Source organism: Emydura macquarii, unplaced genomic scaffold (genome assembly GCF_026122565.2).
Source record: "Emydura macquarii macquarii isolate MOO-44397 ecotype Brisbane River unplaced genomic scaffold, CSIRO-AGI_Emac_v2 contig_2768, whole genome shotgun sequence".
In the NCBI taxonomy this organism is placed as follows: Eukaryota; Metazoa; Chordata; order Testudines; family Chelidae; genus Emydura; species Emydura macquarii.
Genome location: NW_027132905.1, coordinates 12,101,146 through 12,117,572, shown reverse-complemented (window position 1 = coordinate 12,117,572; position 16,427 = coordinate 12,101,146). Strand labels below are relative to the sequence as shown.

At 40.6% G+C, this 16,427-nt stretch overlaps 1 protein-coding gene across 1 annotated transcript; it reads right to left on the bottom strand.

The window, feature by feature from the left end:
- Positions 1 to 860: 860 nt before the first annotated feature.
- On the bottom strand, positions 861 to 15,351 carry RNF14 (ring finger protein 14). Its single transcript, XM_067566700.1, has 8 exons — positions 15,226 to 15,351; positions 13,432 to 13,594; positions 12,217 to 12,368; positions 7,585 to 8,109; positions 6,811 to 7,039; positions 5,188 to 5,360; positions 4,691 to 4,821; positions 861 to 2,857 (listed from the first exon to the last, which is right to left on the bottom strand). Exons 2-8 carry the CDS (start codon positions 13,583 to 13,585, stop codon positions 2,800 to 2,802), a joined length of 1,422 nt encoding a protein of 473 aa, XP_067422801.1. The 5' UTR covers positions 13,586 to 13,594; positions 15,226 to 15,351; the 3' UTR covers positions 861 to 2,799.
- Between the last annotated feature and the right edge of the window lie 1,076 nt (positions 15,352 to 16,427).

The window sequence follows — 16,427 nt, the reverse complement described above, 5'->3', positions numbered from 1 at the left end:
AAATATCTTGCAAGGCGAGCTAGGAATAGTTGTAGGGAAGAGATGCTTATGTTTCAGGATAATAGTTAGCTGGGTGAGGCTTGATAATGAGGATTGTCAAAGCCCCCTGAAAAGGGCTCCTGGGGAAAGAGGAAGAGAGGGAAGTAGAACTAGAGGTAAAAATTTCAAGAATAGTTAAGAGACTTAAGACTTTAGTGCTCCTGAAAATTTTACCCTAACCATTTTATTTAAAGTTAGCATTGCTAACTATGTGGACAAACCTAAAAAGTGATGCAAATCTGGACTTTCTGTACCGCATTTGGTTTGATTACCACCACTGGATTTAAAAAGCTGATTTTTACAGGTTGCAGGAAAACATTTACTCAGTCCCAGCACCACCTCTGTCAAGCTGGCTTCCATTGTTGAAAGCAACATTTTTCATTCTAACTGAAATTGCACCCATAAACTGGAGGACCAGTTTTTAAAGCAGGCCATATACAGCAACTATACATGCTCCTGCTAGAAAAGTTTACAGAACTGTTGCAAAAAAGTTAAGTATTTTGCTTGACCCGTAAGTTGAGCTCCCTAAGGGTAACTTACTGTTAAGTAGCTAGAGCTATTCCAGCTTCTATAACCTGTCAGCACAACAGTCAGTCTTTTTACAGGCAAGCTGTGGCAATAAGCTGTATGCAGACCTAACGGCAGAACTGGGCTCTTAAGCTGACTGCCAAAGACTGTGCCATATACTAAGGTACTGAGGATCACGGAAGGTCCACAGAAGGCAATGGACAGTTAATGCCAAGGATGTGAAATCTGCAGCAAAAGCACTGAGCCTAGATGCACGTTCTACAGTTAAAGAGCAACTAATTAGCTTAAATGTATCAATTTTTAAATAACATTTATTCATCTCCATCTTACATTCATTGTGGTAATAGATTTACATTCTTTTACAAAGTTGAGGGAACAGGTTTCTTGTGAATCATTAAAACATAATTTTAAAGGATAAAAGCTTAGCCTCTTTACTGAATCATAAGATCAATCACATGATCATAGCTTTCTGCAAACAATGCTTTGCAAAGCTAACACAGGTAGGGTAAGAGTAGGAGGCAGACTCTATCCATTTTCTGTATGCATAATTCTTCCCTGCAAATACTTGGTAGGTGAGGTTTTTAAAAATCTATGACCTATAAACAAGCCCATTCCAGAAATCGTGATTAAATAGTAAATATCTAGCTGAATTAGCTTTGTGTGAATTCTTTATCATTGTATTTAAACAGTTATCAGAGCAAATACAAATTTAGCAAATAGCCTAGCCAAACAATCTTTTGTTTAGTAGAAAAGCCCTGCAGTGGGGGTTGTTTTTAAAAAAGTGATTTTTTTTGTGAACAGCTGAAAATCAAGAGGACCCTATCAAAGAGACACAGTGAATGATATACACAAGGGCTGCACACTACTATTTTGGTATACATGATCACTACAAAAAGCTAAGCTAATTTACCAGTTAAAGTGATCATCACAGTTGCTGCCTAGAAACAGAATATGCTTTCTATGCTATGGTCTGCATTCCCTAAGGCACGCAACTGTGAAGACAACTGAGTTAACTTTTTAAAAGGGAAGTTAGTGCATGTGAAAGTGCTAGAATAGAACCTGAACAATCTACACACAGTAGTGGTAGAATAAGTTTCTCTTACCCTCAACCAAGATTAAAGAGGCCCAGTTCTAGGCAAGGGGACTCTAAGGCTACCAACCATGATAGTGAGTAACAGATTTTTGTCCTCCTGGAAATGGACTAAAACCAATCACTCAATTTAGCTGAATAGATATCTGAGTAAAGATTTATTTATTAACAACCAAGCCTGTATCTGAAGAGTTGACCTTGACTCTGTCATTAGCTAGCTCCTGAGCCATTCAGGCTCTGCTATGATCCTAGGTGAGTGCATCAGTGAGCCACCCCAGCAAAACCCATTGAGAGCTAGATCAGGAAATGCTATGAAAGCACCTGGCTCAGTCTGTAAAGGAGGAAGAAATTCTTATGCTATGTTTAACGAGCCTTCCTTCCATGGACACAAGCAGTTTCCCTAAAGCAGGGGTGGGGAACATCCCGCCCACGGGCCGTAATGATTTGGTGCAGCCTGCAGCAGGCCATATAAGGCCCACGAAATCATTTGTTCTGGACCTGGCGGCGGGGAATTTGGCAGCGGCACGGTTTCATGGCGGCGGGGGGGAGGCAGTGCCCGCTGCCGAAAACCCTGCCACCGTGTGTCCCTTTTCGGCGGCAGGCACTACCCCTGCCCCCCACGGAACTGCACCGCCGCCGAATTCTCCCCTGCCACCAGGTCCAGAACAAATGATTTCGCGGGCCTTATACAGCCCTTGACATAAAAAAGGTTCCCCACCCCTGCCCTAAAGGGTTCCAGAGAGAGCACATCTAGCCCTCCTCCTAAGAAAGATTATTGCAAAGTATGCATGATGGAATCTAGAGATCCTTCCAAGGCCAAACTTCCCAGGGAAATACAGCTATTTCTAGGATGTTTCAGAAAAAGGGGCATACTATGGTATATAGCGTTTTCTAGATTATTTGTTAAGACTTTAGATGACAATTTGTTCACGCTGTTTAGCACTGGACATGTATGTGAGGAACCTAAATCACCAGAGGAGGGGTGATATGGGCTCTTTTGTTTGTGGCAACACATCCAAATGGTAGTGTAAGGAGCGGGCAGTAAGAGTAGTAACACTTCATCATATGAAAGCAAACACACTTGACATAAGTGGAGAAGATTCATTTCTGGTTTCTTCAGCTTTAGGTGATACAGAATATAACTAGTGTACATCTGCATCATCCCAGACGTCGCCACCAACATTGATAGCTTGAAACAACCTGAGAGAGAGGCAAGAATCTGTATTAGGAAACAGTTAACTTGAATTTGAAATTTGCAGCTTTTTTATGTCATTTTATTGAAATGCATGTATTGCAACAGCCAAAGTTGAGTCAAATAAAATATTTTGCACTTTTATACAAACAGTGCCTAGTACAAGGGGGTCCTGGTCACTATGGTAATACAAATAAATTATGATAATTAAGCTGCTAAAGACCCCTGAGTAGTATTGTCTTTATTATGGTAGTGTCTAGGACTTTACTGTAAAAGGGGGGGAGCGCGTGATTGTGATGGGCCTGTCCAAACACAGTAGTAGACAGTACCTTGTCTTGAAGACTTTACAATTTAAGTAGACAAGGGCAGGGGAACAGAGGGTAACACACAAGCAGAATAAACAATGTGGGGGCAGCAAATACATATTAGTTTAATGATTAATTTATTTTTGGGGTGGTGATTTCAAGTTAGGAAGAAGCTAAATGGAAAGAAAAGAGAAGGAAGAGGGAACACTGAAGGGAAGGTAGGTAAGAGGGGCAGGGGAAAAGGGGAATTGTGGAGTGAAAGTGAGAAGAGGCACCTGTGGGGGAGGGAGAGTTAGAGCAAAGAGCCAATCAGCACAGGCCAGAACGTCCAGTCATGCCAAATTCTTTGACCATAGATTCTTTCCCTGTTTTACAGGCAGGTAAACGGAGGCACAGAAAGTAGCTGAATTTTGCTACTGACTCATTTATTCAAGGACTAGGAATAGAACCCAGAAGTCCTGACTTTTATTCCCTCCCACTGAAGCATCAATACAATGTCTAATAAAAAAGACTCAAGGTGCTAGTGCTAATCCTGCAATGCGTGGGAGGCTGGTTATGACAAGACACTGGTTTCCTTTGCTATGATCAAAAGTTTTGCTAAAGCTGTTGAAGCCCAGAGCTAAATTCTCAGGAGCCAATGGTCATCATGACTTCTACCGCCAAGGCCCCGTTTCTGGAAAGTTCCTACCACAACAGATCAGGAAGAGTCCACGTCTTGTTGCCTTCACAGGATAAAGCATGACACTGATCTTTGCACAGCCTTTCCTTCAAAAATAGCTGCACACTGACTAGCAATATCTCCTCTGGAGACAAACATGCTTGAACACATTCACAAAAGAAAGCAGAATAAGCAATGAAAGGGTGAAAAATGTGGTTCTATTAATTTGATCAGTCACTAACATACCACAGTGATGGGCACATTATACAGGCACAGAAATATTTAGAAATGGAATACATTTGCAAATAATTCTTTGATCTTGCTTGATTAGCAAAACATTCCAAGACACAGAATACAAATCAGTGACTCAAACTTGGGACATTACACCACCTCTCTCACCCACTTCATCTTCCATCTACCCAAGTAGCAATGAGTTCCTATTCTTCCATGCAATCCCAATGTTGATGGCATTACCTGCCAGTTCTGCAGCTCCTAAAATTTAGAGCAGCCTTCCTACTTAAGTATTTATACCAGACTCATCACTGTGATATCTGAGCACCTATACATGAAAACAAACAGTTCACTACAGACTGATGCGCTACCTCTCAATCAGTGGCAAAGAAGAGTGTCTGGCATTAGCCAGCAGCTTCAACAACAGAAAAAAAAATCCCGCAAAGATGTACCATATTTCAAATCACATCTGAAAACATTTTATTCCTTTGCCTACACCTCAAAATTTCTCTTCCCCGCTCTCATTTTTATTTTAACTTTGTAACTTTATCATTAAGTGAAAAAATAATTCTGGGAGGGCTTATAAGAAAAATGCTATACAAATGAAGGCTGAATTGTGTTTGAGAGCATATATCATGAGTACATACCGGTTAAAGCATGGGGAGGATGGGTCATTGAAGTGCCTATATGGGTTCACTCTAGACAGAGAACGCATACAAAGCCAGCAGAAGTACTGCATGCAGCCAGTGCATGTCATCTTGTTACAACCATCTAGTTTCTGGTGAGGAAAGAAACAGGGAATAGCAGTAAGAATCAACCATATCTCATGTCATCTCTCAGCCTTCAAACTTGCCTTTATGCAATACCAGCAATCAGTATGCAACAAATGACAGAAATGTATTTTTAGAAATGGAACATCTATACAGTATTTTATTATATCACATTTTTGACAGACTACAATAGTTTTAACTGAAAGTCTTTCTATAGAGTGTTTACCCACTGTGTGAATTAAACAAAATTTTATTCCAAAGAAATAATTTTTCATCACCAGATATCACATTCAATAATGTCACCCCAAAATGGATCACCAGCAGCCACAATAAAGAACAAATATGATTCTCCAAGTTTGGTCCAATAAACTCACCTCTATAGGCGTGCTACAACAAGGACAGGCCTTTGAGTTCTTTTCTAGCCATTCTCTACTTTCCAGCTCCTCAAGGGCTTTCTGAATCACTCTTTTGCCATAGCGCTGCTCCAAAACTCTTTTAGTGGCCTCATCTGCTTCTAGATACTCACTACGCAAATCCATTAGCCTCTCTAAGAAGTGAAATAAAGACAGAAAAAACACATTAGCCTTATATACCACATTGCATAAGGAAGTCACGCTTTTAGCTAAGAGGATGAGCCAAACTCATTGTAAATATAATCCAGGAGAGTCCAAAGATTGCAAGGGTCAAGAGGAGTCCAAAAACCCAGCGAGGAGAAGGAGGCAGGAACAGCCAGAAGTTTCACCTGCCTGCTGACACTAGTATAATCTACCACCTCTCAGCTGGACCAACAGCTCTCCAGGACCAACAAAACAAAATACACCAGGAACATGTACTTTATACTTTTTTAAACACCTACGTTTGAGATTCTCAAACAAAATGTTCCTTGTACTATTTAATAAACATCTGATCAATATACAGCTACAGTTAAAAAAAGCAAACAAAATGATAGGACGCATAAGGAATAGAATGAAAGTTTATATTGAAAATACTGCAATTCCATTACATGAATCCCCTTCGTCGGGAATGCTGTATTCTCGTTACCCTACCTAAAAAAGGTTAAAGTGGAAACAAAAGATGTTCAGTGATTTGTGACCAAAACAATTACAGGAATGGGGAAAAAACTTATATGACATGAGACTGAAAAAATCAGGATTGTTTAGATTAGTGGGGAGACGAATAAGAGTGTACGACAAAGGTATAATGAATAAAAAGTAGAAAGAAGGCAGATTAGGTACTTCTACTTACCCTCTCTTGTAATATGAAGTACAAGAAAACAGTCAATAAAATTGAAATAGGTAGCAAATAAACATTGATACAAGGAAATATTTTTCCAAGCACCATACATTTTGTGGAACTCTGTCACAAGACATCATTGAGGCCAAATGCTCAACAAGATTCAAAAAAGGAATGAACATTTATACAGCTAATATCTTGAGTCACATTAGTAAGGATTTTTAAAACGTCTGGAATATAAACCCTCATGCTTCATAGCATATGGGTAAACTTCTCAAGGCTGGAAGAAACCTTTCCTGTGGGTGGATTATTCCATAAATGTCTACTTTAGGGTTTCTTGTACCTTCCCCGGAAGCATTTGCTACCAGCCACTGTGGAAGACAGGAATGTATCCTGTGTGTCTTACTTCCCTCCAACTAATCAATGATAATTTTGTTTTAAACAACCCCACAAGATATACAAAAGGGTATAGAGAGCAACTACAATATTGTCTTTCTTAACTGTATCATTTGTTAATCTAACTTGTGCAGTTTGTCTGTAAACTCTTCAAGGCAGAGGCCACGCCTTCAACTACATTTAATCTCTCATCCCCACTATACATAAATTCCAATCATACCATACAGAAGGATGTGTCAACTCAATTACCCCTTAATACAGTAGAAGCAGAAGTAGAAATGTTTCTGAGTATCTACTTAATGTCACTGTATTGTACAATGAAAGCTGCAATTCACTTTGTATTCCATTTCCAAAGAACTGCAACTCACCTGGAGTGACTTTACATGGAGAGACTCCATGATAAGTCTTTTTACAGAGGGTACAAAAGGCATAGTTGCAGCTGGAACATATGCCCATGGTGCAACCTGGCTCTTGCATCACTGGCGTCTGACAGCATGGACGAGGACAATACACCACGTCTGCCATCAAGTCCAAACTGGACTGCAGAAGTAGGCGATCATAACGTGCAAACAACTGCTCTCCAACCAGTTCCTTAACCTAAACAAAGATAAAAGAACATTACTTTTGCTAGATTTAGATAGTCGATCTGTTATCTATGGTAGAAAAAAATCTTTTTTAGGACATGAACAACAACTAGTTTGAATCTGCCTTAGCACATTTTAAACATTACTCTCAATTCTGATCAGGATATTACTGTAATAATCAGAGAGAAAGTATACAAGTTATTGATGATGCTCGGGTAGTTAAATCTGCAGCTTCTAGGTACAATAATCTTAAATACTCTGAAGAAAAGATTCACTAGCAATTCAAATTCTGGGCACTGAGTTTATAGTTCCATAGTGAAAACAATAAGCACAGTCAGTGGGAGTATATTAATCCAAACCTGTCCCCAAGACATCTGAAACTAATAGCGGGCAAAACATCTAATTTTAATTCACATGCCTGCAAGTGGCCTCTGGATAGTATGAAAAAACCCTGTGTGCTTTAATTACTATGGTTTGTGCAAAAATCCATTATATACAAGTCAGTTGTATCAGTAAGCTAGAGGTGTGAATGCATTGATTATACACTACCGATATTACCTGGCCAGGAGTAGCAACAGAAGAACACGTTGGTTCTGGACAGCTGAGGCACTGGACCTGACCATCCCTAATCTGAATTTCAAAGTAGTTCTTTAAACAAGCTTTACAGTATATATGTCTGCACTCCATGAAGTACATACATTCACTACCCAGCTTCTCAGAGAAGCAGATGCTGCACAAGAACATCTTACTATTAAAGCATTTTTTCTGCTGAGCCTGATCAAAGTCCAAGATTTCCCTAATCAGACTTGACAGAGACTCCACATCCTGTACAGTTCTTTCATCAAGGATTTCCTCTTGTGCTGCTGCAGCACATGCTGCACCACAACAATCCAGCTCAGAGTTCAGAGGAAACAGAGATGTCCTGCTCTGCTCATCTTGATGGCACATTGTTAGTTCATACGGAGAGGTGATGTTCAGGTAAGCCAGTGTTTCCTCCTTGAGAAACTGCATCCAGGCAAACAAGACCACACGGCCTCGGTTCTCTTCCCACAAGTTGTCTAAGTGCTTGCAAAGTGCAGAAAGCTAGAAAAGAAAAGTTAGAGCTCAGAATACAGAAAGAATAGCTCCATGTTCCAACAACTCCTGACTCATCTTCAAACAAATTTTCCTCGCATATGGTACTTTTTAAGGCAGCTTCAGACCATGAACTAACTTAGTTTAACAAGACAACGAGAGTTTAACAAGGTTTTTGCTGCTTATATTCATTGGGAAATAATAAGAGAGCATCACTTTACACCCCCATCTGATCACTTGCTAAGCTCCAAAGCATAAATCTTCAGTCTACACTTCACCCAAGACAGAAAACAAACTAAGTCAGCTGCATTACAAAATACTAGAAAGTATTCCAAGTAATTGTAAAGAAATGTAGATTTAGAAATTAAAATCATATGATGTGATAAGTAATGGAGATAACAGTTCTATACACTTTACTGCATGAATTAAATAATATTTGCTTCAGGGTTACTTAGCTAAAAAAAAATTTAAAATGTGTGATGTGCTGCCTTTTATGCTTGTTTGTGATGTTTAAAGAAAGCCTGAAAAGTTTGTTTTCAAGTCTCTCTCATGCTCAATTTTCTGTCAGAAATATCAAAATGTCAGGTCTTGTCTTCCCTATTTTTAATGGAGGACTCAAATACACATTGTGTGGGTTTTTTGAGTCCTTAATTGTCAGGGTGTTCAATCTTAAATATACTTTTCTTCCAATTGTTTACTGCATGTTTGAATTATATAGCTACAAAAAATGTAAAAACAGAGTTTTAAACAGTCAATTCAAATCACTCCCCTTCTCAAATCAGATTTCACTTGCTTGATAATCTGATTTCCAAGTTTTCCATTGGTTCACAGAATCTTCCAGAAAAACTGGGCAGGACAAGACCTCAATTTCTAATGTTAAAAAACAAAAAAAACTCATTTTGAATAATATGTTGTCTTCTTCATAAATCATAAGGCAGCAAAGAGGGACAACTAATTTCCCATCAGTTTTGCAGGTCACATTTAAACTAATACATTAAAAGCCACCTGTAGCATAATCAGAACTCATTTCCTTTCAAGTGAATATGTAAGAGCACTCTAATTATTGCTATAGCTATAAACTTATCTAGACATTTTGGGTTACAGGAGGAAGTTATTTTTAGCGATTAACAAAAACAGTAATTATGAATATTTACAATCTCAATCTTACAAGCTCTGAGTTTAATGAAAGAAGTCAGTCTCATTATTCTGACTGGACTAAATGTAAAACATCTGGAAGTCAATTCAAGATTCAGCCAACTACTCACCTCCGGTTTTATGTATAATGCTTTATATGTTTTATTCTTTGATGTACTTCATCGGTGTTACTTTAAATATTAAAATCTGTATGTACAATAGATAATACATGTCTGCACTAATACATACAGAACTCACCTTTTGGGCTTTCGTTATCAAACACGGAACACATTCTAATGTTGTGTACTGAAATAGACATCTGATAAAGATCAAACACCTCCCCCTTTCATTTCTGCCTGACTTACAATGCAATTTTAGTATTCCAGTTTTATGTAATTCTCCTAGTGATTTAAATGTAGTCAAGTTATGAGTATTCTGCTTGTCTTGCAAAATAGATGTATTTGTTGTGTTAGTTCACTAGCAGCAGTGCACTTTCAAGGCAGTGTCTGAATTCTTGGCTGATTAGCAAATTCCCATTCATTACCTTCAGTTTATCTTTTCCAAATTATACAAACTAATCACTACTCATACATTGCAACAGCTCATGCTACAATTATGGCATGTTAATTCAGACAATGATTATTGCTGTTTCAGCAAAAGTCAAATTAACCAAATGTGATTATCTCATCCGTGTGCACATTTCCCAAAGAGTAAAAACTGAACATGTTAACTGGATGTTGTTTGCTCTGAAAAAGCCTACTATATGGAAAGAAACGGCTTCTCTATCTTCCTCCCTGATATTTTATGCAGCAGACTATAGAAGGAAAACAAATGTTATACTTTGAGTTATTAACTTAATTTACAAACAAGGGACATCCCTCCATATAACAAGGTGTGGGTTACTAAATTCTCCACTGCAATGAACTCTATTTGAATAGTCTGTTAGAGTTTTATGTTCAGATGCAATATTTTGATCACAATATGCAGTGGAATTGTTTGTACATTACCTAGCACAATGGAACTGGTCTGTAGATGCTACTGTAATACAATAGCAGCATATAACAAATAAAAGCCTATGCAACTGAAATTTCAGTTCATTTGTGGGGGGAAAATAACTAGATGACATGCTTGTTTAGTATAAACTTATTGCTGCACAGCAAAGAATGTAATGGATATATCTGCATGTTAGACAAGTTTTATTCAAGGGATACCAGCTATTTCGCAAGTACCCAGTGACATTATAAAAAGTTAATGCAGTAATAAAAAGTGGGAAGTATCCATATGTGTGATAGCACCTGTAGCCAAATATAATGGATGCATTCTTCTACCTATTAAAATATATAGTAGTTGTGCTGTATAATCTCACTACCTAATGCAGGTTTTTGGACTGTACAATTTTTAAACCAAATGCATACATCTCACACACAATTAGTTCTGATAATGTATTTTTGATTAAGGAAATTCAAAATGTTTTAAAGTTTCATTATTTTCGTAATCCAGTTGCACTCTTTTAAGCCTTCCTCTGCAGATTAGGGCACAGGTCACTTGCTGGTGGATTCTCTGGTGGATTCTTTGAACCTTGAAGTCTTTAAACCATTATTTGAGGACTTTAATAACTCAGTCATAGGTTAGGGGTCTATCACAGGAGCGGGTGGGTGAGGTTCTGTGGCCTGCATTGTGCAGGAGGTCAGACTAGATGATCATAATGGTCCCTTCTGACCTTAAAGTCAATGAGTCTTTCTTGCAAGTTTGAAATTGAAGTGTCCTCAGTGAAAACTGTTTTCTATCCACACATGCACCCTGGATTGTTACTTTTAAGTTGCTCACAAATGCTGAGTTAATATAGCATCTGATTTTTACAAACATCAGAAAAGGCAGGTTAAATTCTGGGGCAATCAATCAAAACAACATCACTTTAATTCAGCGTTGCCTTTATCAGCCTTTGGATCTCAAGATCTTTAGATGCTACTAACAAAGTTATACCTCTCTGCCGACATTTTAAAAGTACATATACTTGTGTGTTCTTCCACTAAAAAATGTTGTTCTTCAAGAAAATACTTTTTTTAACTATTTAAGAGTAAGATAAAATATTTCAAAAAGCATGATTATACAATACCTGTCCTTCTTAAAAGATGGAAGGCACTTGAGTCTCATGATAGACAATCCGAAGGATTTTCAGATATAGGCTGTATTTGCATGGTATGGTGTGTGTGTATATATATATATATTCACATGTACCTACTCTACAGTGTATAGGATATAAGCAGAGATGAAAGATATCAAATTGCTATGATTGGGATTTTCAAAAGTGGCCAAAAGTCAGATTTCCGAAGGTATTTAGGATCCTGAAGATGCAGATAAGCACCTAGAAAGATATACAAAAGTGCCTCAAGCAAGTTAGGTGCCTTATACCCCTTGAAATCAATGAGACTTAATCACCTAGGCATTTCTGAAAATACCACTAAGCACCTCTCTATATCTTTAGGTACCAAAACACCTTTAAAATCCTGGCCATAAGTGACTTAGGAGTCTAAGTCCCGTTTTCAAAAATGACATGCGCACTTAGGAGCCCATGTTTCATTGACAGTCAATGGGACTTAGACTCCTAAATCACTTAAATGTTTTTAAAATGTTATCCTAAGTGATTTAGCAGCCTAAATTCTATTGACTTTCTAAGGGAATTTTGCATCTAAGTAATTAAAATGCTTTTGAAAATCCCATCTTTTATTCTTAAGAATCTTGCAGCATGAAGAGAAAGACTATTTCCAAAGGGCCCAAAAATACTTTTTATGCAATTCATTATACGTATCATACTTCATGATGCTAGTTGTTTCCTCCAACCGAACCAAGGTGTTAAAAGCAAAATTCTATCCAACTATTCCGTCACATGCTGCATTTACAACTATTAGAGTACTAATTATAAAGAACTTTTTTAATGTTCCTGAAAGGTACAAGAAATATCAAAAAGATTTTATGCCAAACCTGGGTCCGGGAGAGCCATTTGCCGCTGAGTGTGAACACAGGTGGAGAGGATGATGGGTAATCTGGTGGGAGTTCAAAATTCAGCACAAGTGGAGGCAGAAAGCAAATTGTGTATTCAAACCCACTGTTCTGGAGACACTCTGTAGGACTGCCTGTATCAAAGACAATTGATTGACAGAGAGAGTTCAATAGAATTATGATTCTAGATTTTGCAGCCAAATAAAGTTTAACTGTATGATCAGGGACTGTCTGGTGAGCAGAGCACAGGATTGTGGGTCTGTCACTTTTCAATGTGCAATCTTGGGCAAGTAACAATTAATAGATAAACTGAAGCAAAGGCATCTCTCTGATGCCCACTTCACAGACTGGGAAACTTAAATGGGACACAATCAACTTGAACAATAGTCAAATTAAAAACAGAGTTAAAAGTAATTTCAAGTCCCTCTGCCAAAAGTTTAAAACTGTATGTTTGTTACTTGTGTTGCTGAGTTTGGCCCATGCAAACAAGGGAAACTGAATGACTGCATACGGGAACCAATGAAGCCAGTTACACGCACACAGTGGTGTCAAATACAATTATTTTCTCAAAACTGACAGTTAGAGTAATACTAGGTGTTACCTGTAACAGCAGGCAATTTTTTTCAAAGAGAAGTATCTTTTTAAATTGACAGTATCCTTTACTAATATTTCAAAACTCTAAGAGTCTCAAATGAAAGGCACTACAAAAATGCAATGCAGTGCAAAAGCACAGAAGATAGACATGAAAATAATGCTTAAATTAGTTTGCCCCAAGGTCCCCCAAGGTGAATGCTCAATTTACACAAAAATATTACAATTTTTAATGTAAGTGTTTTAGAAAACATATTTATTTCGAAACGTTACAGATAAATTTTCCTTAGCAAGTCATTTGAGCAAACCATTAAAATTCCATTCAAGAAAGCTACTATATTTGAAATTTAAAAGTCCACCCTCTTTAGTCTTGATTTTTAAGAATGATGTGCAAATATTTAAAGCAAGAACTACATTGTGAAGTTATACCATAGTAGGTATGAGCGATACCCATCCCAGCTGTGTGATAAAATTTTCATTATTTTCTCTGTTCTTAGATCTTTGAGGTAAAGAATGTCTGGGTAGCTACCTTTTGGAACATGTCTGAAAATTTAGACTATTTTAATAAAAACTAGTTTCAAAATAATGTATAACATCTGGACTCACCACTCACAAATATTTTGAAGTTTTGAGGCAACTCCAGACAAATTCTTGTTTCTCCTCCTTGGGCAGACTCTGCCCTCTTAAATTCATCCTCATCATAAATACTAGCTAATGCTAGCAGCTCATCCTCCTGAGCTTCCTTATCTTCTGAAGACATTTAACTTTTCTGCAGAGTTAAGAAAACCAATCAAAAAATCAGTTAGGACTTAACAGAAAATTGAAACTGTCTATTAATGTAATGTATATATCTAATGTTATTGGAATCAGATTTGCATTATTAGCCGCATTGCTGTGTCCTTGCTGCTAGCTAGATGAAAGATAGCACAGGTACATCTACACAAGCTGCAAACAACACCCCTGGTAGCAGTGTAGATGTAATTTCAAGCCTGGTCTAAACATAAAATTTAAATTGACCTTGCTACAGCTCTGTGCTGCAAGAAGTTACCTGTCCTGAAGATTGTGGCTATGTTGATGGAAGAATTCTTCTGTTGACCTAGCTACAGCCTCTGAGTGGTGAATTAACTACACCAACAGAAAAATCCCTTCTCAATGTAAGAAGTTCCTACACTATAGTAGTGCAGCTGCAGCACCACACCTGCATTGCTGTAGAGGAGAGAGAGCCTCAGACTCCTGCAACTCTTAACTGCAGCAAAGACAAGCACTAAATTGTACTTGAGTGTTACCCTTAACCCAACCCCTGTTCATGCACCTTAACTCAAGTCCATGTACATGGTTAACTCAAGTTGGCTAGCCCTTCAGGGGATATAGACTACAGCTCAACTTGAACAACCTCTCAGCTGCTAACACAATTGCACTGTGCAGCTCAAGTGTTGTTTCCAATTCCCAATGTGGCCCCTCTTTCTGGAGCAGTTAATTCAAGTGTAGACAAGTCGACTTAGCTTCGTAGTGCGCACAAACTCCAGATCAGTGTCAGATTCAGAACACAAGTTATCTAGGATAAAGAAGACTTACATACACAGGTGAAAGGGTTGTGAGATAACAAGAGGGAATAGCATTTGAGAGGAGACTTCGGCCTGTGAAATGCACCCCCAGCAAGCAACTCCAATGGTACTTCAGGGTAGAAGAGTCAGGCCCATGATTCTCTAGACCAGTGGTCTTCCAAGGGGTACATCAACTCATCCAAATATTTGCCTAGTTTTACAATGTGAAAAGCACTAACGAAGCCAGAACAAACTAAAATTTCATTCAATGACTTGTTTCTGCTGCTCTATGTCCTGTACACTGACAGGTAAGCACAATATGGACATTCCAATTGGTTTATTTTATAATTATATGGGGAAATGAGAAAGTAGGCAATTTGTCAGCACTCGTGGGCTGAGACACTCGTGTCTCATTCTGTAAGCCAGTGGTTTTTACGTGAAGTGAAACTTGGGGTAAGCAAGACAAATCAGACTGCTGAAAGGGGTGCGCTTGTCCCGAGAGCCACTGCTACAGTCAGCTCCCCAACCCCCGCCAGCCCCGCTCCCCTCACACTGCTCCCTCCATCCCGTCTCCCCATCGCTCTGCACTGCCCCTCCCGTCCCCAGCCAGCCCCGCACCGCGCCCCACCCTTGCCCCAAGCTACACCTTCCCCTCCCTCTTACCCTCAGCCCAGCCCTAGCTCCAGGCCACCCCCCACTTCCTCGGTCCCGCCCTGCCGTCGTAGCGCCCCCATGTCCCGGCCCCCGCCAGCTCTGCGCTCCCCGCCACGCTCCGCCCATAAGAAGCCGCCTGCGCCAGGCCCCAGCCGAGGTCGAGAAAGCGGCCGGGCCTAGCCGTAGGGCTGCCCGCTCTCACCTGGGACCGCAGGCGGCCTCCGCTCTCCCTGCGGCACCTGTCCGGCGCCCGCGGTCCGCCCGTCACCGCGGCGCTCAGCCGGGCCGTAAAGCGGCCGCCGGTGGGCCGGCGTGAGCTGTAAACTGTGCTGCCGGGAGCCAGCGCCCCCTGCAGGCGGGAGGCGGGCCCTGAGGAACGGGACGGGATTGGGTCCCACCCAGGGGGCGGGGGAAGCCGTCGGCCACGGCGCTGATTGGCGGGCTGCGCGGGCAGTTGAAGGGACCATCCGAGTGGAGGGGCCTGGACCCGCACTTCTGCCTAGCCCGCCCGGGCTCGACGAGGCTGAGGCGTGTGAGACGCCCCCCCAACCTGGCTTTTCCCTCTGCAGCTCCCAACTGCCAGCCTCGAGAGCCGGGCCACTACCGCGCTGCCCCGCTCTAGGTTGCTAGGTGATCGTCTGGAAGCGCGCAGAGTGGGCCTTGCCCCAGTGTTCACTGGCCCAGCCTCACAGGGCCTGGGCCCTGGCTCGCGTGCTTTAGGCGCGAGGGATTAAGCAGGGAGGGAGGGCCTCGCAAGCCCGCAGCCGTAGGTGTGACTGCAGTTTAAACAGTGACAGCGCAGCGATGATCGCTGAGCAAGGAGGGGGGGGAGGGGCAGGTCGTTTGAACAGGCCCCAGGAGCAGCGCCCCTGCCCGACTGCCTCGGCCACGAGTGGCAGGAGCATCCCCCCTCAGGCCGCTGTTTGGGACCCACTTCTCAAGGCGGGCCCACATGGGGCAGTGCAGCAGCTTACAGCTTCAGCCACCCTCACCCAGGACCCTTGGGGCCTTGTCAAGCTAATTTGAAAGTTGGGGCAATGGCACTATATTAAATTCAACTTGGTCAGGAACTGAATTATAAATGCTATTTTTAAAAGCCCCCCGTGGTCCGCTCTCTTGCTTTTGCTACTGTAAACTAAGGCCCCTCAGAACTCGCTGTAAACGCCGCAGCTTGTCTCTCACCCCCAGGCAGTGGTCATTTTGTATTGAACTTCATCCTCTCTCTCTTCTTGTGTTTTAATGTTTGATTACATTTAAAAAAAGCAAAGTCCCAGAAACTTTAACCTATTAACACCTCTAGGCCTTTCAGTGCAGAATTTTCAAATAGCATAGTGGACTTCAGCCCCAGGGGCTTCAAACGCTGATGGAACATAGGTTAGTAGTTGAAGCATTTCCATATTGTGT

What these genes read in the sequence shown, in the direction of transcription:
- RNF14 (XM_067566700.1), bottom strand. Translation starts at nt 13,585, where the DNA reads ATGTCTTCAGAAGATAAGGAAGCTCAGGAGGATGAGCTGCTAGCATTA. An exon ending in AATGGCTCTCCCGGACCCAG is followed by an intron (nt 8,110 to 12,216) that starts GTTTGGCATAAA and finishes TTTCTTTTCTAG; the next exon opens with CTTTCTGCACTTTGCAAGCA. An exon ending in TCCTCCCCATGCTTTAACCG is followed by an intron (nt 2,858 to 4,690) that starts GTATGTACTCAT and finishes CCTCTCTCTCAG; the next exon opens with GTTGTTTCAAGCTATCAATG.